The 25,984-nt window shown below is 37.6% G+C and overlaps 1 protein-coding gene across 13 annotated transcripts in view; it reads left to right on the top strand.

Moving 5' to 3' along the window:
- MYT1L (myelin transcription factor 1 like) overlaps positions 1 to 25,984 on the top strand; it is a 310,448-nt gene that overhangs the window by 199,927 nt on the left and 84,537 nt on the right. For 12 of the 13 annotated variants that reach the window (XM_031061270.1, XM_031061272.1, XM_031061273.1 and 9 more), the window contains exon 6: positions 4,919 to 5,292. In XM_031061270.1, the coding sequence (XP_030917130.1) occupies positions 4,919 to 5,292 (374 nt within the window). Of the gene's footprint in view, positions 1 to 4,918; positions 5,293 to 25,984 lie in introns of those variants that run through there. The other variant, XM_031061278.1, reaches the window with a different exon arrangement.

Consider the following 25,984-nt stretch of genomic DNA (forward strand, 5'->3'; position numbering starts at 1 on the left):
CCTGCTGAATGTATCAGTGAGTAGCATCATAAAGTTTTTAACGGAGAAAAATTGCATAAAAGTTTAAAAAATACCATAAGTCATCTTCTAACTAAGGAGTATAAAGTTATATATTATTTCTTCCATTTCTTCAATTATTAATATCTATATGTCCTCTTGGTGTTATCACTATGAAATTCAACAACATTCTTTCCACAAGAATTATTCATGACAGATTCCAAAAACCAGAGATGACTGAGACACACAGCAGAGCAGTGCAGAATATTTGAAAGTGTGTCTCAGGAAGTCCAGATATATACCCTGCTGAAAGCCAAGAGAGCTGAAGCGTGAGGAGAAAATAAGACAAACACAGCTGACCAGGGAAATACAGGGAGCAATGAAAGAATGCATAAAGGCAGACATGACACATAAATCAATGGGGTCAATGCTCTGAGCAGGGATAAACAAATCTAAAAATGACCAAATAAGGGGATGATCACAGAAGCCAAAATTGAAAATGCAGAGAAAATTGCAGAAGCTGTAAGGACAAACAATAACAGCTTTCACAAATATATGAGGAGCAAGAGGTCAATGGGAGAGACTGTCATCTCCATACGTGAGGAAGTCAGTGGCAGAGGCTGCTGGGAAGCCAGCGCAGCCATCCCCTTAGTGTGCTCAGTGAGAGACCACAGGGAACATGCCAGAAACACAGAGAAGTGTCCTGGAGGCAGAATCTGAAAAATTAATGAAACAGAGGATGAGAGTGGAGCAGGTTAAAAAAGAAAAAGAAGAAAATAGGGCAGCTATTAACAGTAGGCTTCAGGTCTGGTGGCCTGTTTCCCAGGTTTCTGAAACACATGGTGAGGGCTTTTTTTCAGTCTATGAAGTCTTCAGCACATGAGGTATATATAAGCTGTGTGAGGTATACGGTTAAAAGGCAGAAGGAAGCCAGTGCAAGCCAGCATTGCAAAGGTTTTATATGAAAAATCATTGCAATGGTAGCTTTATCAAGTATAAATCCAAGTACAGACCAAACTGGATCCAGGGTTGTGGAATATCTGGTACAAATTAATTAGGAGAGTTTAGAAAAGCTGAGTTGAAGTTACCTAGAGATAGGAAAAGGAGTAATGAATAGAAACTGGAAGAGAAGAAATGTAGGCTGGATAGGAGGAAGAAATTTCTTGCTGTGAGTAGAGGTGTTGTGGATCCCTGAAAATGCTCAAGGCCACCTTGGACAAGGCCTTGAGCAATCTGGTCTAGTGGGAGGTGTCCCTGTCCATGGCAGAGGGGTTCAAATAGATGATCTTTTAAGTCCTTTCCAACTTAAGCCATTCTGTGATTCTTTGAACTAGCATAACCCATTTCCTTAGAAAAACTACATATTTCCAAGCCTTAATGTTGGGTCCAGCCACTACAATATACAAATACTTGTTTCTTGTAGTTGCTGATGTATCCTCAGTTTTAATTCTGTAAGCAAAGACACTGACCATAGATTCATAAAGATATAAACTAAAGTCAAAGTTCACAACTTTACTTGAATAGCTGAGTTCCAAATAGTTATTTAGTGAGCTTTATAAAAGCATCAGAGTCATCATACAGCTAACTGGATTTATTTCCATTGCCAGTTATGCGCTTACTAGGGGGTCCTGAATCCCAAGTAATGCCATAGATTCTCACAAACTTTATAATATATTGTGTAGAAGACTATAAAGATGTGACAAAATCTTAAAGATGACAAAAAATGGCAGCGATGATTTCTTTCTACCTTTGACCAATAATTTGTATCTAAAAAGTCATGCAGTTCTTGGTAGTTGTCAAATACAAAAATTAAACAACAGTTCAAACCAAAATAGATGTATTTGTTAGCCCCCTATCCTTTGCCTAACTTCTTACATTTCTGTGAATTGCAAAAGAGATTGTTTTGGGGCATTACAAGTATTTGGTATTCTTAAATGAAAAAAGATTGGATCAGGATGAAATTAATGTTCTGGCTTTAGTGTGACAAAATGGCCATGGTTGGATGGGACTTAGAGCAACCTGATCTAGTGAAAGGTGTCCCTGCCCATGGCAGGGGAGTTGGAAGTAGATGGTCTTTAAAGTCCCATCCAAGCCAAGCCATTCCATGATTCTATGAAAAATTATAGTTTGTATGAATGCCAGTGGGGAAAAACGTTCACAGTTACACATCTCTGGGTGCCCTTTTAGTTCAGAGCTGCCTGAAGTGTCATCAGTGCAAAGTTCTAAGGTTATAATAAGAGGAAGAAAGGAAATCGTGGAGATTTCTGGGGGTAAGCCTACTTACATCTTTGGAAATAAAGACCAGGATTTTGAGAACACATATTTAACAAATAATGGTGTTGAAGAAGCTATGGTGAGGGTAGCATGCATCCAAAAGAGAAGGAACAGAAACCAAGAAAGCAAGACACATCCATTCAGTAAATGTTAACCTGTCTGCTTAAATAAATAATAAACTGATGTGCGAGTTTCTAAAACCTGCCTGAGCTTCAGAACGTGATCAACTCTTGTTTTCCAGGATGCAGCTTCTGTTAGACACGTAAGTGAAACAGATTCCTCCCTAATTATCCAGCCATTTTCCTCAGCACAGCACACACTATGAAATTCTGGTTCTGAGGAAAAATTTATCTGCCTTCTCTCAGAGCTCCATGCAGAGAATTTAAATAGGCAGCTGCTGAAACCCCAGGGAATAGTACCAGGGAAAGTACCAAAATAAACCTGGAGTGGTCAGAACTACAAGAAACAGTGCTTGCCTTTCACCCCAGGTGTTATGCACCTGGGGTGTCCAGTGTCCGGACTGATAGAGATTGAATTCCTGTTTGTGTCTTGACTGTGATTATGTGGAATTTTTTCCATGGAAGCATGTCCTACATTTCCCCTTGTTTCTGGGCAGCTGGGTCCTGACCAAGAGGAGGACTCAACAAAAGAAGAGGCAGGGCAGTCATTTGGCGCTGAACTGTAGTGGTGATCTAGGACAAGGATTTCTGCTATATTTATAAGTTTTACTTTGAAGTGTCGTTAGATAGAAACAAATATCGTCCAAAGAGAAAACACCAGAAGCTTAGGGCTCCCTATTTTTTCAGGTTCAGAGCTCTTAAAATTAGTGAAGATTTGGATTTTTGTTTGCCTGTTGCATCAGAGTTTCTCGCTTCCAGGTGCACTGGGGCTCATCTTCCATAAGAGGATGGTCTTCCACCGAAAATTCCTTCTGGATGGAACATGGCTCTGGAATCTGGAGGTTGTGGATCTATTCCCCCTCTAGCCTGCACCACTAGGCTTCAACTTTGATGCAGGTGTCTGGAATCCATATTCTGCTAGGATTACTACCCTAATCCCAAGTGAGGTGCATTGGAATCTGGCTAGATGGATGTACTTAAAATTTACGCAGTATTTCTATATAGTGTTAATGGAGGCAGGTGTTTTTAGGCATGCTAGATTAGACTTCAAAGACACCTATTGTCCCCACAGAGAGAAAGGTACCTGTGTTGCACAGAGATCTCCTGTAGCAGGTTTTTCATGAATACCATCTTTTGTGACTCTTATGTTCCTTGGATATGTGTGTGCCAGGCAGACTGTGAACAAGTGATTTGAAATTTAGGTAAGACAATACCTAAGTTAGGCACTTAAATAAAGTGACTGAGTACTTAAATAGAAATGTTTTTACCTAAGTAGCAGTTTAAGTAATTGGGATGCATAGCTGCTGGGATGCAATTAAATTAGACCATAATCAAGTCTATGAAGACAGCGTAGTACGAAATGTGGTGAGGCACCAGATTTTTCAGTGGTCTGTCAAGAGAATATGAGGCATTATTAGAGTGGAAGAAAATAAGAGATCCTTAGACTATTGGGAAAAAGGGAGAAAGAATATAACATAAAAGGGTAAGTTATTAATAGATATGCAGAAAAGGTTATAAAAAATAGTTGAAATATCCCAATACTAGTTAATCGCAGGAAGAAGATTAAAAACTGATACAGCTTGAGTAATGTTATAAGCACACAATGAAAAAGTTCAAAGAGGAAGTTCTTTAAACAAAAAATAATGTGTGTGTGCAGTCACTCTGCACAGGAGGTTATAGAGGTTACACAAGGGAGATCAGGTTCAACAAACCCAGATTATGTGACCTTTGAGAAACAGGTGGCTGCTTTGGTAGAAAACTAGGACTCTGAAATACTGTTTGTGTTACAATGCATTAAAATGATCCATAAGGAAGTGGTGCTCAATTTTGAAAAGTCCTTCTTCATTGACAAAAGATTTTATTTATTGATTGGATTTTTTTTTAATATGAGAACACTTGTAACACAGGCCATGATAATTATTTGGGTTGGTTGTGTTGCTTTCCCATTTGTCCAGCCTTGTTGCATATTATAGAGAAAACCAGTGGGGAATTTCAGAGCGATTCATTATTGGTTTTTTATTATTAAGTTATTATATATAGTAATGACAAACAACATCATTCAAAGTATGATCATGTTTTTTATTATTTAAACATAATTGAATTGAAACATGATTGCACACAATCAAAATACTGAACACTACAAAATTTTGAAGCATTGCTTTATTCCTGAATTTTGTACTGCTATCTACAGGTAGGACAAGATTGCTGGTTTTTTAACTATATTCATCTGCCTTAGAAAGGAGATAAATAATGTAGAAGATAAAAATTAATGAGAAGGAGAAACACACATTTGTATCACTTCTGAAACTGTTGTGCTGTCATGTATGTGTGACATTTTCAGGCAAATAATAGTCAGTTGCATTTTCACAGGTTTTGTGTCCTTCCTCTTGGTCATCATTGCCTAAACATACCTTTACTTTGAAAACATGCATTTTGTGAACAGGAACTAATCATGATGTAGAATTAGAATATGACTAAATAAAATCTGGGGGATAATGTTATAATTTTCATCTTTTATTTTTGAACAGTGTTTATGGCTGTCCATTGGCAAAAAAAAGAAAAACACAAGATAAGCAACCCCAAGAACCAGCCCCCAAAAGAAAACCCTTTGTGGTTAAAGCAGACAATTCTTCAGTAGATGAGTGCTATGAAACTGATGGAACAGAGGAGATGGATGAAAAGGAAGAGGAAGAGGAGGAAGAGGATGAAGAGGAGGAGGAATATTCTGATGATAATGAGGAGCAAGGTGATGAGGAGGAGGATGATGAGGAGATAGATCGAGAAGAAGAAGAGGAGATTGAGGAGGAAGAAGAGGAGGATGAAGAGGAAGGTGAAGATGTGGAGGATGAAGAGGAGGAGGAAGAAGAAGAGGAGGAAGAAGAGGAGGAGGAGGAAGAACGTGGTAATAATCAGAGTATTAGTAAAAAGTAAACAATGTGTGTTTTCTGGGTTAATCTTCTAGTGTGGTGTGTGAGGATTTAGCTGTTCAGTTCTCATTAAAGCTAATGGAAGTCATGCAGTTAAATCTCTCTGCTCCACACTGAAAATATACCCCACTGTGTTCTCTTAACATTTATTTTAATAAGTCTGTCTTCCAAATGTTTTTAATACACCAGCACTCACAGTTCAAACAAGGAGGGTGGAGGTATGTTTGTGCTAAAAATGCTTGCATAAAATGTAATCCTAGTGTGGATTAATGCATGCAGTTACCAGGAGAATATTCACCAAGGTACAAGCAAAGCATCAGCTACAGCTGGGTGCCTGTACTGATCATTTGCAAGGGTATTTGCTAGATCTGTTTACAGGATGTCAACAATTGCCCACATAAATTCTGTCACAAGTTTGCAGATAATTTTTGTGAGCAAAAATGGATCTCTTCCCATTGAAAATTTTGCCCTATACTTCCCCCCACCATAAGAAACTATTCAGAACTAACTATTATAGTATACTTTGGTTCTTTTAGACTTCAATTTGTCTGCTTTAGTTGATTCTATTAAAAATACAGTGAGTGGCACTTTTACATAGGTAATGTCTTTCTAAAGTTTATATATTTTTGTTATCATGCCATGGCATAAATGCCATTTAGACATACAGGTTACTGGTAGTAACCAAATTAATGCAGTAGCATTGTGATTAGCCTATTCAACTTTCTCTTTTTTTGGGATATTGGACTTTATATAATACTTTCAAAATATGTAATCACTGTCCATTTACTCCTTATGCTGATGACAGACATCATAATGCACTGGGGTGAAATGAAGGAATCATGCAAAAATTAATGAGCTATCTAAAAAGTATTTTGTTCCCATTTCCAGGGAACACGTTTTTGGTTGGGTAGATTCACCTTTCTAACCAATAAAAATATAAGAAAAGCTTTCAGCACTCCTCAGTTGGATTCCTCTTAGGAACCAGGTATGAAAGTTGTGTGACTTTTGTTTCAGCATTCTGTAAGGTCAGATCTTAAATCTTAAAGTCTTTGGAAGTGTTCTTTCTCTTTGGGTGAGATGGTGGCCAGCTGGGTGGCTGTCAGAGTTTTCTCAGATACTGCATCTGTAGCATTTCCTCAATTGCCTGAATTACCACAAAATTGGTAGAGGATAAATTGTCAGTCTTAAAAGTTGCTTGAGTTTGATGCAACAAGGAAGTAATTTCCTTTTGCAGGGAACTCTGCTGTTTCAGAACCTGGAAGAGAAGCTGTGTTAGATGAGGCTGATGTGCAACTGCTGTTGCTTTCTTGATGAGCAAGTGCGGGATGTCCAGCAGTTTCTTTAAAAATAGTGGTGACTAAGTTTGTTGGTGTATAGATTATGGTGCAACTGCTGCTGTGATTTCAGCTGACATTAAAACTTTGAATCTACACTATCAAAAATGATGATAGGAAAAAAAAAACCAAACCTAAAGCAAAACTCAAGAGCTCAAGAAAATTGCTTCTGTCAAGCCAGCAGGCTTTATCCTCAGTTTATTTTTCTATAATAATGAAACACAGTGGTTTACTTATTCTAACACACTTACACATGCAGTTAGTGGTCCTAATCAATGTGAAGAGGCTGACATTGTTTTTTGACTGCTTTCCTTCCATATATAGTAGGCTGTGGTTAAGAACTGCAAAAAATTTACAAAGGTACCTCTATTAGCTGCTCTGCATATTACTTGAAATTAAAACTTACATGGGTAAGTTTTTCTTAGGAACTCATGCGATTGTAGTAATAAAACAGAAGTATATTAATAAATAAAAATATGTTCAATATAAGTGATTAGTCATTAAGAAAAATTCCTCTTGAAATCAGATAAGTGATTATAGGATTTTATTTTAAAAGTATTTCATTATCCTTTTGAGTATCAACATAGTAGTCAGTATGCAATAGTCCTAGTTAGAGAAGAGATGATTTACAAGGAAGAGTTTCTAGCAATCAGTTAGGAAGGTAGTATGGAGTTCCTTATGTCTATGCCAAAGAGTGAAGAGTAATGACAGTTTGGTTGTTGTGAGGTCTAGAGGCTAATCAATAGATCATATTTTTAAAATAGTTTCTTTCCTATGATTTCCAGTAGGAATATAGATGTTTTACTTTATCCTGCTTGTAGCATAATCTTCATTGATAGAATTTGGACTGCTGATTTTCCAGAAAAATAAGGTGCAAAATTAGGTATTCTTAAACTACATGGCCTGAATATGACTCTTGCCTTTGCGTATTGACTATATGGAAAATTACATCTGTCAGCTCTGAATTTAGTAGTCTCAATTGCTTGCTGTTTGCTACAAGGTTCACTACAATATTGTAGCAAACCACCTTATAAGTCACCTTAGCAGGAAGTCTTAATGTGCCATAGTATTCCTGTCCCTAGAAACAAAATGCAGAATTATTCAGTGGTCACCAGGATGCCTACACAGTTCTCATGAAAGTTTCTGTCACTAGTGCTGTAGATGATCACAGTTCAGAAAATTTCCAGAAGCAGCTATAATCTAGGTGAATGAAACAGTTAAAATCATAAGTATTGGTGACAGAAGAATTCCATCAGCAAGTATCAAATAGGACTATAGAGGCAGAAATGGGGAGGAGGGGGAAGGGAGAGGGTAGGACTGTAAGAGTAAGGTATTTTACTGTTTCTTAGGTCAAATTCAGTTTTCTAGCAGAAAATGATAAATCCTGGGAAACTCAGGTATGTCACTGTTGTGTCATTGCCCATTCCTTTTTTGCTTAAAGGAATGGGAATTTTGGATGGGGTTTTCAGCAGATATAGGTGGTATACAGGTAACGTAGATAAACAATTCCTATTGGAAATACTTCGGCATTCACTGAAACCATCACAACCTTTTTGAAAATCACATCTTTCTAGCCTTATCATTGGCAATCTAACGGGCTTGGAAAATACAGATCTATCCTAACAGTCTGATAAATCTTGAAATATCAATTTAAAACTACAAGGAAAAAAACCAACCAAACTTTTTCTAATGGGTCCTAAATTCTTTGCTTGTACTTCTCTACACAATCCTTTGAACCAAAATTCACGTTTTAAACTCTCCATCAATAGCTAGCATATCCTCTAAATTTCCATTAAATCTGAATCTCTTTGAAGAACAGGTATTTATCCACCTATCTATGAAGAGACTTGAGAAGCCCTTATGTTCAGCACAACTGCTAAAGTAAAGATGAATCTTTCTGATTTCCCTACTGTCCTAGGGAAAAAAAGGAAAGATAGAGATGACTTATGTCACCTGTGATAGCCTAACCTGTAAATTGAAATACAAATGGGAAGGAGTGAGAGTAAAGGCTTCTTTTGGAGCACCCGTTCTCTGTGATGGCAACTGCCAAGAACCTTTGGATTGAAAACTGAAGTGTGCATTCAATTTTCAAGACAAACCACATACCTTCTTCTGAGATGAGCTTGCTTTAGGTAGCTGGATCCTGAAGACCATTTCACAATGCTTTTCTATTTTAAAAAAAAATCTCCCTTGGAGAAGGTCCCAGAATTGATATTCCAGTGAGCCATTTAGTCCATATTGCATGAAGACATTCAAACTGCTTGTACTCTAGATATTTTCTAATCAGGAACAGGAGGAGTTAGGTTGATTCTAGACCTAAGGAAATTTGATACATCATTCAAATCCATTTCACAGATGATGCTACAGAAATTATTGCAGTTTCTTAACAGGTGAATTAGGAGTCTTTTAGATGGTCCCTTACACTTTATATTGAACTCAAAGTAATTGGCATAACCAGTATACTAATACGTGGTATTGCACCGAATTTTTCAAGTGAAATACACTTCAGAAATAGCTGTAAACCACAGATAGCAGTGTGTATTCAAAGGAGACACAGTACAGTTTTTTGTAATAAGAAAAACTAGCACATGGACATAGACATTCTACCTGTTTTCGTATTTCATAGAATAATATAATTATTTAGGTTGGAAGAGACCTCTAAGATCATTGAATCCAACAATATTTGTTTAAATTGTAGGATTATTTTAAAAAAACTTCATAATGTTTTGTGTTTTTCTTTCATTTGCATGAGCTTTACACAGATAGACCCTGTGAAATCCATCTACCAGCTCTATTAAGATTGTTATTGCCCTCCACTATCTTCCTGATCCCCTTAACAGTTGTGTCTGAAGCACTTGTGTCCTCTAAGCAAGAAAAGATGCAAACACCAATCTAAAAGATGAAAGAAGCCCATGTGCTGAGGAAAACATGTTGCCGCACAGCTTTCCAGCTGTGCATGCTGCTGAAAGCCCTCCTGATAATGTAAACATCTTGATGAAATGAAGACAACCTATCTGTATTAGCAAGGTCATCTGTCAGCCTGCTGACCACTAATCATGTTCATTTATTCAAACTGCTAGAAGGAAAGTGGTCATCTGTTTGGTGAACACAGTAGGTGTTCAGTCTTAATCAGAGCAGAGAGCTACACTCACGTGTACCTCACAGACAAAACACCTAGTAGAAGTAAATTATAGCTTTAAATTAAGAGGCCAGAAGGCATAATTTCACTGCCTAGGACAATGTGTATGGGAAAAAGTGTCTTTTTCAGGGCCAAAGAGGATTAAAAAAATACCTGATGTTTACATAAGACAAAGCAGATGTAAACTCTTTGCTAATACATTTTACTGCTGTACTGTACCTTGATTAAAGAAGATACCCTGTGCTTAGGGTGCCTCACACCCTAATAATAGCCACTTGAAGAAAATAAAAAATTACAGTTGCTGCTGGAAGACATTTATTGCTGCTGGAAGATTATTACAGTTGCTGCTGGAAGACATTTATCCTGGCCATTGCATTCTTTTCCTCTGGATAAAAAGTTCAAGTTACGTTTCTGGTCTAGTTACCAGTCTGGTCTTGTTAAATGCTCATGCCAGAGAGTTGTTGAGTCAAGGCTCAGGATGAGAATTTTAATTAATACTGAGATTAGCTCAGTTGATTAGAGCATAGTGCTAATAATACCAAAGCTGTGTCTTTGATCCCTTTATAGGCCATTTTCTTAAGAGTTGCACTCGATGATCCTTGGAGTTCCCTTCCAACTCAGAATAATCTGTGATAACTGCTTTTTCCATTGAAGAAGCAAGCATGGATTACAACATGTTCTGCTGTTTACCTGTTTATATTTCATACTGAGAGTTTCAGACTCAGCATTTTCACTAAAAATTTTTGTTGGAAATAATGCAATAAAAACATTTGGTACTGGTAGTTCAGGCCTGGAAACCACAAGGTTGTTGGAGCAGTGTGGGGAAACAGCTAGCTGGTAAATACCCCCTGGATACTTCTAGTTCGTGTGGAAAAAGTTTGGGTCTTTTTGTTATTGTTATGTGTTTGTGGTTGGTTGATTGGTTGGTTGTTCAGTTGGTTGGTTGGTTGATTGCTTAAATATGACTCAAGTGTTAGTAAATTCTGCTTTTTACTGTGTTCCATGCTCAAGATCTTTACTATACATAGACAATATAATTTAAACTCATTAAACAGCATTATTTAAACATAATTTTTAAATTTTCTGAAGTAAGACTGGGTCTCATACTGAGTTGTTTGCATCAAGACAAGTCAAGAATAGCCTTATGTCAGTAGAGTTCCATTTATGTGAGGTGGTATGTTGCACATGTCATCCCTAAGTTTTCTCTGTTTGAAGAACTATTTTATAAGACTTCCTTCAATTTGAATTTTTAACTCAGAAGCTCAGTAAAACTTCTGGGCTGTGTCTAAAAACTTAGATTTATTTAACTCCTTTCCTACAAACAAAAGGACTTAAATGACAATGTGAAATATCCTCCAAAAGCAAATTATTCAATTATAGCTTTCTGCAGTGTAAGGAGATTATTCACCTTTGATGAGACAGATTATAGATCTCTGTCATACACAACCTCAGTTGATGTAAGCAGAAATTCTGTAGAGGACACTGGCATACTTAAAGCGTTCATGGTCTGAACTGAAGGCCTTGGTAAAAGCATCAAGGAACACATTCAGCACCACATCTGATTTCAATGCTGCTTTATTTTGAAACTGTTTCACATGGCATGGGGCTGCTTTATTGTGTTTTTAATACACTAACCCCTTCCTTCATTGTTAGCTGAACATGTGATGTTGGGCCCTTGTACTGTCAAATTGTTTCAGGCCTTGTCTGTGACCAAATGCTTTCTCTAGTTTTGCCAGAGCAATAGGTTTGGAAAGGAAGCATGTCTCTGCAGCACTGCTTTGAATTCTCACGGGTTGCACTCCTCAGGGAAGGGCTGCCTTTTCTGCATTTCCATTGCATACTTCTGTCTGCAGAAAAATGCTGAGTAGATCCTTGACTTTTTCCTATTTCATTTGATGTCTGGCAAGATCTTACTGTAAAATTAATTCTTTCTGGAATAAGATGGATTGGAGAAGAAATTAAAGTGCTGTAGTCTTAGAGCTGTAGCTCTGTTCTCACTTAGACTCTCTGTAACCTGTTCATTGCCAATGATCTGGTTTTGGCACGCCTGTGCCAAGAAGCCAGTTGGTTATATGATGTAGTGCTTTAAAGAACCAATAATTAACTCAATTTATATAGCAACTCTTTTCATCCATATTTGCAAATGACCTGACACTGTTGTAGAAGGTCTCACATCTGGAATATGTCACTTTTAGAAACATATTCAAGGGTTGTAGAGAACTGAGCTCTTAATGATCTCTCTTTGAATTGCTTTGACTTTCCCATTGCTACTTCAAAGAGTCCATTGTCCACACTGTACTGCACCTTACACAGTGACCACAGATTCTGTGGGAATCCTTCTGGACACTACAGATATAATGATTCTTTAAAATAACATTTGCTTGGTCAGTATTAGAGATTCCTGGTTTTCTTCTTGTGTTTAGAGTGCAGCTCTACAAGCAATTTTGATGACCCTGTCAATTCACAATTCTCACTGAGCTTACAGTGTTTGTCCTAAAAGAGTGAATGCAAATGGTAGCTTTTTACCCTGAAAAGCAGAGAACTTTATTTGGTAGCTGTGGGAGTTAATTTTACCTTATTAGAGCTCCTCCAGGAGATAATAAAATGAAATAAAATTACAGACTGGATTGATAATTTCTTCTGATCCATGTCCATTCTCATGAATCAAATTGCAGTCCTAGAAAATGCCTCAAATCACAGAATATTTTTTTTAAATGAAACATATAAACCTAAAAAAGAATTCTTTTGAAACAAAAACATTGATGTGTAGTGAACATGTATGTGTACTTTTGAAGACTTTTGTGTTATGGAGGCATTTCTTCCTTATTTTACAGGTCTCAAAACAATTGATTTTTTTTTCTTTTGTCACTGATATCACATATGACGTAGTGTTTTTTACCATAAGAAATACCTGCCCTTCTGTAAATTAATGTATTCTTTTTTTTTTTCCTTGAGAGTAGATTCTGGGAGCTACAATTAGCAAGCTGAACAGCAAGGAAGGCCAAATCATTTAGCAGAATACAAAAAACCCAAACAAACAAAACCAAACTAATGATAGGAAACAAACCACCTAAAGGAGGCTGGGTTTGGTCAATGTTACTGAAATCCCCAGAATTATGTGGTTACATTAAGGCTTCATGCAGAAAATACTGAAAATTGTCACTAACATGAAGCATTTCAAGTATTCATACCACCACGTGGAGAGTGTGTCATATGTGGTATGCTGTCTGCAGTAAGCATTATTGCTATAGCAAAAATTTGTGGTGGCTCTGTAAGAGAAAGCTAACAGGATTGACAACTCAAGACTTAGTCAGGGTTTATTAGATGAACTCATCATGTGATAGTTCTGTCGTCCCAAAAGCTCAATTTTTCAGCCTTTACTATTAAATAGGAAGGGTAAGTACTAGTGTTGCTGTGGCACTAAAGGAATGCCACAGAAGAACTGAACTTACAAAAACAGACAAATCAGGCAGACGTTTTCCTCCTTGTGCTCCACAGACGTGGATTGATTACTGACAGAACAGGGGCAAGGTCTGTGTGTCATGAACACTTCCAGTCACCTAACACAGGAGTGTTTGCAAAGCTGCTCAGGCCCTTGTCAGACTTCTGTCATTACAAAGCATATGTGGTGAGATTCCTTACTATTCATATATACTTTAAGGCAAGCTGTGCAACTGCTTTGCTTCAGATTTCTATTGTATCAAATCTATTGTTCCACCAACTGCCTCCACTTATTATAGAAGTCCTGTATAAACAAGATACATCTGCTAAGCAATTTCTTGGACACCCTGTAAAAAACTGGGCTGAAGATTTGCAGAATATTGTCATTCTGTCATCTGCAATAATTAAAACATTGTTCAACTTTAAGGCTGGCATCCAGTGGAAAGTTAAAAATTGTTTCTTCTTCTATTGCAATGTGTTGAATAAAACTTTGCCATCAGATCATTAAGAGAAAAATATATTTTAAAAAGTAATAGTGGAAATAGAGAATATCAGATCATTATTATGGAATGATTGTTAGGAATAGGGCTGAAGTTGGACTTATAAAAAGTATACTAAACTTTATAGTAGTGTTTATTTATTATCTAGTGAGCACAGTCTATGAATGTCCTTCCCTGGAAATACAGGCAAAAAGGACAGCTTTTAGATGAGTAGAAACTGGAATCCTAGGATTAGGATCCAAGGATCCTGTTACATTTATGGAACAAGACAAATGTTTCGCAATAGAATGGAATGAAAATTGTGCCCCTATCTGTAACGCAGGTGCCTGAGCTAAGTGTAGCAAGTGATGCAGGAGTTCAATGCCACGTGTCCTTCATTCCTAGCACAGGAGGTTGAAGACTAGACCAGTGACTGCTTTGCATAGGGAATGTTCTTACACACGGTGATGGAGCTCTATCACACCCTAGAAAAAGCATTCAAGAACTGCCATAGGCCAAAGGGGATCATTCTCCTGAGGAAGCAGGCAATGCTGAGCTCTGTCTTTGCTCCAGGGACCCTGTAACCATCTTATGGCTTGACTTCTTAATATTAGGCTACAAAATCAGTCCTGGGCACAGGGAAGAGACACTGCATTTCTCTCTTCAAGGCAAGTGTCCTTGTATAACATCTACAATAAACACATTGTATTTTTGCATGACCAAATAGCATTAAAAAAAAAGTATGGGTCTTAAAGTATGGGTCTTACTATACTCTTGTGGTTTTGGCTCCCTAATGGAGCTTGAATCTAGTCTAGCTTTTATTCTGGTAACTAGCAAATGTTTTTGGGAAATATGGTATGGAATCTATATAAACCATGAGAGCTTTTACCCTTCTGTTTCCTTAGTGAGTTACCCACGTAACAATGTGTTTCACCTGGGCTGCTGGGGGTGAGCAGGGGAAATGAAGAAGGAAACAAACCGTTGTTTTCTTGGCTACAAATTAGGCTAGCCAATCAAAGCAACACTTTATGGGAAGCCTTTTTCTTTCGGGTGTACATTAGAGCATAACTATTGGATTAGGTTTGTCTGGAAACTTATGTATGAAAAGACCCAGTGTCTAGAATATTTTGGTGCTTAAATAGCAGATAGGCAGAGAGCTTTGTAAGTCTGGAGCTGTACACATCAGAGCAGAGCTTTGAACAATTGATTGGTGTTGTCTCCCAGGTTTAAGGCACAGATGAGTATAGATGTATTTGTATCACCATGAAATAGAGGAATATGATTGTTCTTTTCTATACAACATGCCACATGAGAAGTCTAATCTGAAAATGTTTTACGAATTTCTGATGCTATTTGTAAGATTTTTTAAAGTGATTTATGTTGAAATCCTCATTAAAGATATGGTATGAGATTAAGAAAAAAATTGATTCAGCAGGTGGAGAGTCTTCAGACCCAGAGATGGAAACAATAAGTTCCAAACGTAAAAGGGATGACAGGGCTTATGCAGGAAAGAAAAATGCAGAAAGATGTAAAGAAACACTTAGGAGGTGAGCATGGGAATACTGCAGAGAGCAAATGAAATATGTTCTTAGGATTCCTTCATGGACAGCAAGAAATGACAGATGTGAAAGATGCAGTAAAGAATCTTTAAATTAACAGTTAAAAGGCTTTAAGATGGAAGATCGGGTCTAAACAAAATACCCATACCCACAGTTTTTTTCTGTTATATTTTCTCCTCTCTATTCTATGTAAGCATTTTCCTATAGTTCATTATGTGAAGTAACTTATTGTGTCTTTTTTTCTTAATGATAGAATTCTTTATCATTGTCATTAGTAAAATCAGAACTAGACACATTCAGAGCACTTTTAGAACCCCATCCAATATGTGTGGACTCTCTCAGACTTTTTATAGTACTGTAAACAAGGATTTTTAAACTATACTTGATGTCTGTATAAGATACAAACAGCAATGAACCCAAATTACTAACTGTTTAAAAAATCCATAACAAAATTAATAGCACTGTATTTATTAAAGGAAGAATTCCTGTCCTCTGGCAAGTAAGTGTTTTGCTTGAAATCTGCAAATTGCACATCAAGAAGATAGGCAATGTAGAAATAATGTACACAGTTTATCTGAGTTTTAGGAATTGATTCGGTGCAGTTCCATTTAATTCATTTTAAGTCATAAAACATAATACAGCACCAGATACAAAGGAAGAGAGAGGAAAAGTTCATGTTGGTAGGTTAATTCCATTGGCTCAGATGCTTTAGTGCACAGAAAGTTAATGAGACTAGAACCTAAAAACAGTCACACAAAAGGCAATTTTAAGGGAGCAATATGTTAAAGTGAAAAAAAACCAACATAAATAATTTCAGGCAGAAGTAAATGTATTGACTTTATCTCACATACATTACTTTCGCCAGAGGACTCCAGCAACATAGGTTCTAGACCGAAGGATCCTGAAACCAGACTCAGACTCAGGTTTTAGTTTTGTCTGGTGTAAGATTGTCTCTGTATCTACATGCATTCATTTTGGAAAACTGGCTATTGTGGTTATTTGATTTATTTTTTTGTTGATTGTTGTTTCTGCAAGGATAGTTGTTCTCAGCACAGATTTCAGCCATGCACTGAGGCTGTGCTGCTGAACTCCATTTACGCCCTGTGACACTGGCAACAAAGCCACTGCCATCATAGCTAGTAGGTGCATATTTAGTTGGAAATGTATAGAAATGTATGTAAATATGTAGGTTGTTACATTTTTCCAGCAAATACTCTCCTTTTAAAAAAATACAAGCTTTCATCATTGGGACAGATATTCCAGTGCAGATCTGAATAGCAGTGTGCACTCAAATTCTAAAATGGGAGCAGTGTGAGGTCTTCAGGTGGACAGGTGCTTGAAAGAGCCACACTGGAAATATCTTTCCAGATGCCATAGTGACATAAAAGGTGATCTATATCTGGTCCTGTAGCATACATTTCCTGCATTTAACAGCTGTCTGGTATTCTCATTCTTACACACTTCCAGTCACATAGGCTATGTACACATAGATGGCAAATAAACAGAAGGTACTAAAGACTCTTTGCAGCTCGCCAAGAGCCATTGAGGCACCATTTTCTCTATTTTGAGGTCCCCTGTATATGTGTATTTGGCTGACTAGTGTAGCTTGATTGGGCAGGGTTGACCCTCACTAGATGCCAGGTGTCCACTAAAGCCACTCTTATAATTTCCCTCCTACGCTGAGATAAAGTCAGGTAGAGATAACTCACCAGTTGCCTTCAAAGGCAGAACAGAGTCAACTTAAGGAAATTATTTGAATTTACCAATGAAAATCAGAGGAGGATAATGAGAAGCAAAATAAAGCCTCTTTTCCAGGGTCTGCCAGCTCTCTCCAGTGGTGCAGGGAGAAAGGGAATGAGGGTTACAGGCAGTTAGTTCATCACAGGTTGTTTCTCCCACTGCTTCCTTCTCAGGGAAAGGAGTCCTTCCCCTGTTTAATTGTGGGATGGCTCCCATGGGAGACAGTCCTCCATGAATTTCAGTTTGAGTCTTTCCCATGGGCTTCAGTTCTTCACACTGCTCCAACATGGGTCCCTTTCTACAGGGTGCAGCCCTTCAGGAGCAGACTCCTCCAGTGTGGGTCCTCCATGGGGTCACCAGTCCTGCCAGCAAACTTGCTCCACCATGGGCTCCTCTCTCCATAGGGCCACAGATCCTGACAGGAGCCTGTTTCATTGCAGCCTTCCCAGAGGGTCACAGTCTCCTTCAAGCATCCACTTGCTCAGATGTGGGCTCCTCCACAGGCTGCAGGTGGATCTCTTCTCCACCAGGGAGCTGCAGGGCTCCATGGGCTGCAGGGGCACAGCTGCCTCACCATGATCCGTACCACAGGCTGCAGGGGAATCTCAGCTCCAGTGCCTGGAGCATCTCCTACCTCTCCTGTTCCTCTCACGTATTCTCACTCAACTCTTCTCTGTCTGCAGTTACTTCTGCCCAATAAATTTTATTTTTCCTTCTTAAATATGTTGTCACAGAGGTCTTCCTACCATCATTGATGGGCTCAGCCTTTGCCAGCAGTGGTGCTGGCTGGCATTGGCTCTCCCGAACATGGGGAAAGTTGCTGGAAGTTGTAGCCCACCAAAACCTTGCCGTGTAAACCCATGGTAAATGGTTTATATTTGCCTTACTTGTTCCTTCTGAAATACATTCTCCATTTATCCCAGCTTATGCGTTTTCGTGCCTTTGTCCCTTCAGTCACATTAATCAATGACTACATCCATGTGAGTGAATAAAACATACGATAGTCCTATCATTTAATGCTGAGTTCAAGTGTTGCGTGATTTGGGTGCGTACATAGCTAATCTTTTACCATCCAAAATACGTTCACCACATTCAAACTCTTTGGGAATGGTCCCTAACCAGCACTTCTTCACTTCGTCTGGACGCTGCTGGAAAACTTGTAAGTCACTCAAAGTCAAAATCATGCCAGAGCCTCACTAAGAGTATAGCAGCATGAATAATCACATTCCACTTCTCCATTTACTGTTCTGTTGTTAAATTAATAGGGACAGAAGAGAATATTAATAATAGAGGGCTATAACCAAAGATGTAAAGAATTCTTTGTGTTTACTTTCTTCTTGTACTATGGATTATTACTCAGCCTTCCCTGTCATGAGAACATAGGGAATGAGACAAATGCAGATTAAAAAGCTAGATGAAGGGATAAAAATAAAGGAACAAACACTCAAACTAAAAGCTTTACATTTCAGATGAAGTAAAGTCTGGCACTTGTGTGTGTAGATTTCTTTGTCTTTCCAGATTCTTTGGCACTGAATTCATTGAGGGGATAAAAAGAGAGACATGAAGAAGAAATTTCAATTATACCATATTTAGCACTTCTGTCATCCTCTAGAATGGTAGTGAGATGTGCCTCTGTCCCTTTGGCCAGTCAGGTCAGCTTATCAAAGCACAAACAGGCTTTTTTTTGTAATCAAACACAGCTATAAAAAAGTAATTAAACTTATAATGGAGACCAAACAATAATGTAAATCATACAGTCATGAGCATATATCCCATGCAAAGCATCTGTAGTATCCCATCCACATCAGCCTTTTCTGATATATCTTTGTCTATCCACAGCCAAAAGATAGTTCCTTTTGGGTAGCTCCTCATTCCTTTCACTCAGCAGTTCCTACTGTATCATACTAAATATACCATTGAAATTCAGCAAGGATCAACTTGAAAATTTTCAGTGAAAGCAGTACGGATAGGATTCACCCCTTCAGTTTAATTGATAATGAATCTAGATAAATAGTCACTTCTGGGGGATAATTCAGCCAATCTACTATAGATACCTAGGTTAGGATGAAAAATCATATCCCAGGATGCATGTTTTTGTCCATTAGCCGTAAATGGAATCTAGATGAGTAGCTCATATTGAGACATGTTCAGTATGGCCTGACACTGAGTCAGAGATTTGAGCTGAAAAAAAAAACCAGTAAAAAGAGATTATGTATCCCTATACTAAGGATTCCAACTTCTTGTCTCAGTGAGAAAGAAAATATTGCTTTATGAACTGAAAAATGTGTTCTTCAGGCTGCATCCTTTGTAAAGCAATGAATATGGAGAGGGATGTAGGCACAGGTCACTGTTTCTGGAGCACTCTTAGGAATAGCCCCATGAGAAGCTCTATACCAGGAGCTCTCTGAGTGGGTGTTGTGCCATCAGTGCAGCTGGTCCTCTGCTCCCCTGCTGTCTTCCTGCTGTATCCCAGTGTCTGGAGAATAGCTTTGGCTTCCTCATTGCCTGGTGCCCTGCTGAGCTGTGGAACCCCGAGAGAAGGCAAGAAACTGCCAAACTCCATTGAATCATTACAAGGCTGTAAGATAAAATATCTTGCCTCCCTCATATTGACTTCCTGGGGAGAAAAAGTAGGATGAAATGAATGCCAGTCATCAGCTAAAGTCATCTCATTATCTGCCCAGACAGAAGTCAAGTTAAAACAATTAAGGGCTGCCTGAACCTGATTCATAAAGAAGTGTGGACCAGGTGGGAGTGACTGGCTAAATTTCTTGCCCTTGCAAACCCAGCATATCCACTTCTGTTCAGAGATAATCTCAGCACATTTCTTCTCAAACCTAAACATATGCCTTTATAGCAAATATTGCAGATACCGCAAACCAAACAAGCAGGCTTCATACCAATCAAGGACCTTTCCTACTTAAAGACATGCCTGTAGGTAACGAAAAAGTATTTTCTGCTGTCTCTGTGGTGGAGGAAAACAAGATAATTCCCAGAAAATTAATTGCCTTTTGACTTTTGGAAATAATACTTGGCTGTCAGGATGAAAAGACTTGAGAAACAGAAATCAAAAGGAAAAGAAATTATTATTCCATTTTATGTAGCACTTACACTTTTTTATGTGGAGTAATAGGTCCAGTTTTGGAGCATCATCACAAGATGCTCCAAAGACATCATTTTGTCCATCAGCACAAGAAAGTCTTGAAATATTGGAGTCCAGTGATGAACAACCAGGATGATTAAAGAGCTGGACCACATGATGTGCAGAAACACTGAAAAAAACCTAGTTTGTTCACTTTACGAAAAAAAAGCTAAGGAGAGAAGTTAGGCTTCAGCTACTTGTACAGAGAGTGGACAGAAGATGTTAGTGCATAGCAGGAGGCAAGACACAAGTTGTAACAAAAAATAAATCCATGTAGAAATAAGAATGAATTTGACAGTGGTGAAACACTGGAATAGATTTTCCAGAGATGCTGTGGTATTTCTATCCTGGAAGACCCTTAAAGCTGAACTGACAGAATAGGGCCCTGATAAGTGCTCTAAGCTGGCACTTTTTTTGAGCAGGTGTTGGACCACAAAGCCTCTCGAGGTCCCTTCCAGCCTCAGCTACTGCGTGATTCCACGGCACCAGTGCACTGTCAATAGCATGTGACAGTCTCTTAAGATCAAAGAAAGGCAAACAGTATCTTGTGGTGAAATGACAAAATCTTAAACCTATTGGCTTGAGTCAGAACCTAGATAACCTTTAAGAACCTCTTGCAGTCTGGCACTTGAAGCAAAATTACCTCAGTCATGATCTTGTCAGAAGACCTGCCACATATCCTTAGATCATTTTCCAAAACTCTACTGATACAGGTAGCTCGTAGGGATTTGGGTTGGGAAAACATCAATGAATAACAAATGACAGAAAATTTTAAAAGTATGTTGCTCTGTTTTACCTGGTGCTCTCTGTCTTTATATGAATAGGAATAACCCAAGTAAGAACATCAATATTCTACCAATACTTAGTGTGAACATTTGTAGATCAGGATGTTTGCTATTCATGCAGTGTGACACAAGCAGAGGCGTAATAATAGGTCATACAAAGGTCAAACAAAAAGGAGTGTTTCAGGGCATTGGTTATGTAAAACACCTATGCCTTTAGACAAGAATGGACTGATTGGTACAGAAAACTAAATCTTCAAAATGCTTTTATACCAAAATAATTTATTAATATTCTTTTAAAAATGTGTTTAAATAGCAAGAAGATGAATTAAAAAGTAACGTCTTTATTTGTTAGTCTTTATGTGTTAGTAATCACTTCATAAAAGGAAAGAAATTCAGATCTTTCTTGTGAGGATCACCTTTGGTTGTTAGGGAAAAGTAAAAAGGAAACAAGAAAAAAAGAAGGTAGTACTTAAATTTTCAGCAGGCAAAACCAGATAAAAAAGTACCTATAATAAATGAAAAGATCAAAACATAACAGAAAAAAGGACTTAAAAGATACATAAGGTGGCAAATTGTACATATTTAAAGGTCTATATGAGCTTGATGCACTGTAGTCCTCATTATTATTTTTTAATACTGACTCCTACTGTAACATGCTGTGTTCTTCAGCTCAGGACTTCCTTGCCACGCTTAATGACTTCTACTCTCCTTTTATTTTACTTTGAGCATTGGTTATTAATTGAATACTATAATTCTAGGGGAGTCTAAACAATAAGTCCCAGTATTATAACTATTGTAAGTAGTTGTAGCAAGCTGAGAAGTGGAGAAATAAAAAATGGAATATAATGGAATAGCTATAGAGAGAATCAATTAACTAAGTGAACAGTTAACTTTTTCTTTTGACTTCCACTAAGTATATGAGGTCCATAAAGGAAATAATTGTTATAACAACCAAATTGCTTGGGTCTTCACCTATAGCACTTCCAGCATAAAAGAACTTTAGGAAATTTTGCAAAGGTGAAGAAAGTATTCTTCATGCACATGGTCAGCTTCAGAGTTCATGCATCCCTGAAATAGGCATATTCAAATGCTTGGGCTCTAATTCAAATCCCATGTCAGTAGGAGTGTTTAGACTTTTAGGAGACCTTGCTTAGAGAGTTACACCTGTTTCTTCCATATGGAGTGGAGAAGTTGAGAGCTCACTGGGTTTTCTACCTCTTCAGTTTCCTTTCTCACAAGATTCTCCCCTAGACATCAATGTACAAACAATCCCCCTCCCCATATTATGCTGTAACATTCTAAGATTTGGAATTCATTTGTGCCTACATTGCCTTGCTAAATGTTTCTCATAGGCCAGCTATCAGAGACTGTAGTGTGGAGATGTGTGCATGTACTTTGCATTATGACTTAAAGGGAGAAGAATGGTGATGCAGTAGTATCCTGTGCTGAGCACTTAGGAATTGACAAGTAGCAGTGGCAAGAGCAGTGAAGTGTTTTAAATCAGGAAATGCTGCCTGGATAATGAAACCATCCATCTGAGCAGGAAGCCTGTGTGACCACATGTAGGTTTAGCTTCTTAGCCATCATATTTGTCCATGCTTGGAAGAAAAGTAATTTGATACATAGACCACAGATCCGGAAAGTCTTGTTTCTGAAGTCTTTGTCCTTTGGTAGAAATGTATCTGCTATTTCTGAAGTATCATTGCCTCTCTCTGCAGAATCTCTCAATCTAAATGTTGTGTATTTTCCTTTTCAAAAGGAAGGTGCTGTTTTGCATGACTCTCTACACTGAAACTAGCAAGCGATTTCTTCTGAAAAAATGCTGTTTAAAATTGGATGTGATAGGAGCAAAAGGAGGAAACAGTCAAGGATATAGAAGCTATAATTCTTATGCTCCCGTGACTCCTGGTATGACATAGAGTCACTGAAGTTCTCTGTGTCTCAATTTCCCATCTGTAAAATGGCGTTAAAGTACCTACCTCACAGGGGTGTTGTGAGGCTTTTTAAAATAATGTTTGTAAAGTGCTTTGAGATCCTTGGATGAAAGGTGCAATAAGAAATCAAATTATTCACTTTTTTTAGCGCAATACAAGTGCACTTCTGTCGAAATGGCTAAAGGCTTCCAGCTCTTAATAGCTGTTCTACACTACTCCACTATAATTTCTTCCTGCCATTTGTTATATCTGCTGGGAGTTAAAAAGAACAAATTATATAATCTAGAATGTCTAAATTGTCATGATATTTTGTGGAAGAGGGCTAGAATAATCTGATATTCTTTTTAAACTGCATTGCATATTCTTTGTCCATGCAGCCCTAAAGTTAACATAAAAAGGATATATTATAACTTTGTGCATTCTTTACCTAAACTGGCTGCCTTATGTCTTTGTGAGACAATCTCTTCACAAAATAAAAACCTTCAGTTTGCATCACTGGTTCCAAAACTTATGCAAGGGGTAGAGTAAATCTTTTACCTCTCCAGGTTTTGCAGTCATTTAACAGACAGCCATTAAACAGCACACTGTAAAGGTAGTTACTGAGTTGCAGATCAAATTTAAGGAATCACAAAATGTGAAATGAAAGCAAGATTAAACTGAATCAAAGCAAAGGCATATAGTTCACCTAGAGCTGCTATTGTAACATACTTCCTAGAAGACCCTTAACTAATACACAAACTGATTCAGTATTTAAAATTTCATTTTGATAAACAGATGTTACAGGTACCTCACCACAGCAAGCTTAGAATCCATCTGTTATTGAGGGGATGACATGGCACACATAAATATCTTCCTCATTAAAACGACTGCTGCATGGATATAAGAGACATGAGTAAAATAGTTGTTAGAGAAAGGAGATGCAAAAAAAGGCCAAAAATTAAAATATGAGAAATGAAACTTATTCAAATATTTTGCTTTCCAATCGCTGTCATCTGGGATTAGTGCTTTACGCTTTCTTCTCTTCCACTACCTTTTTCTTCTTCATATTATGACTGAATGGATGGGAGACCAGAAAAGGATATAGCCAAACAAACAGAATAAAAATACTGTATTTATAGCTTTCACCCAGCTTACCTACTCAAAAGGAATTTAGATGTCTTCTTTCATGTGGTAAATGATTCATATTTTGACTTTTCACTTGTGGAGGCAAGGTATAACATATTCCTCTCCTTGGTGATCATTTACAAACACATCCCCCCCTTTTAAGAAACAATTCCTGAAAATTTTCACGTTTCAAAAGTTGGCCTAGAATACTCACTGCGTACCTGAGCAGTTCTCAGGATGACTTGAGAAATTTCTTTTTTTTTCCTACTTTGTATTTCAGTATCGTATTACAGCTAGATTTGGACTGATTTAACCAGTGTTTGTTGATACCTCATCCTAAACTTGAAGGCACTGGCAATTTTGGAGCTATAGCTTGTTGCTTCTTTAATTACTTTGATGTTCTTTTGCTGCATCTGATTGCCCATGAGTATAGTTACAAGAAGTGCTCCACAAAAGCCTCAGTTTCTATGGAACAATCTCCATGGCACCAGGTTTTCTCCTTAATGTTTAAATTATTGTGGGATTTGTTTGTACATTTTACTTTAGAAAATTATTAGTGTATTTGCTTTTCAAATAGCACAGACTATCTGTGCTATCCACTAATCTTTCACTGCTTTCTTCTATTCACTTATTCAAGATGGACATTTTTCAAATAGGAAGTGTAAGTGGCAATCCTTACTTGTACACTGAAAATCTGATACTCTGATACCTTTATTTTTGTGGCACTGAAAGATAAATGTGAGTTATGATGATCTTGAAAAGCATAGCAACTAAAATAAAACCACCTTTTATGATAAACAGATAACCCACTACTGGTTTAGAATATCTTGTGATGTAGAAATACCGTACAATCTTCCTTATTAATTATCTTTCCTCTGTATTTAAGCAGATAATATGTAAGATATAATATTTTACCATTAGAGCATTTTTTTTCTAGACATAGCCTAGTCATCAACCAGTTCTGCTGCTTAACTACAGCCTACTATCATCCCAGGATCCCTAACCACTGTGTAGAAGAAATACTATCTTGTGGCTGAAATATTAATTATTGTGCTATTTAGCTTTGTATATACAACTCTTGACTTATTATCTTGACCATTGACATAAAAACTATTTTTATCAAACACTATTTCCCATTACCAAAATGTTAGTGCACAAGCCACCTACTACCTGAAATTTCTCACTTTGATTTGTTTAACTTAAAATATGAGCCGCACTTCAGAAATTGCTATGTGTTTAGGTGTACTAGTGTTGGAAATACATCTAAGCTGAAAAGATGCTATCAGAAGTTGATGGATTAGTTCTTGAGCAGGTGTTAATTATCCTAGCTCTACTGGTTTCTTTCAGTTTGCACCAGCTGAAAAACTGGACTAGCATGACACTGTAATGACAGATCTAGAAACTTTCTTGTCCAGTGCTGGAAAATGTTGAAATACAGCTTGTGTAGCCAATTATCAAAATATTAGTTATGCAGTGTTCATTACTCCATAATTATGAATGTATGTTTTTAGACTGGGTCTAATAATGACATAACTGAGTGAACATGAGATACCAGAAGATGCTCTCTGAATGATGTTCATCTGATTGAGTATGGGTATCTTTAAGGTGGGCATCAAGTCTGAGTCCCTTTGTTGTCAATGAAGAGAAACAGACACTTCTAGTGGTTATCAGTTTTATTCTCAAGAAGGTATCTTAACCAGATCAGGTGGGCTGTGTCCATAAAGTGTCTGCTTCTCTTACTGACTGAGGACAGAACTGTGGATGCAGATGTAGGTGTCGGTGTCTGCCTTGCTCATGTCTAAAATTAGGAGAGGTGGATCTCCTCCTCAGTGCCTCTCATCAGCTCCATCTTATTAGGCCCTCCCTGTGTTATTCAACAGTTACTAGGACAAAGCTGAGTAAAATGTGGTAACTGCACCATTCTGTTACAGTACACAAAAAAATAAATAACAGCCCTATTACACATATATGACTATAAAATTTGGGCTAGCATATTTACTCAAAATTATA

Source organism: Geospiza fortis, unplaced genomic scaffold (assembly GCF_000277835.1).
Source record: "Geospiza fortis unplaced genomic scaffold, GeoFor_1.0 scaffold139, whole genome shotgun sequence".
Taxonomy (NCBI): domain Eukaryota; kingdom Metazoa; phylum Chordata; class Aves; order Passeriformes; family Thraupidae; genus Geospiza; species Geospiza fortis.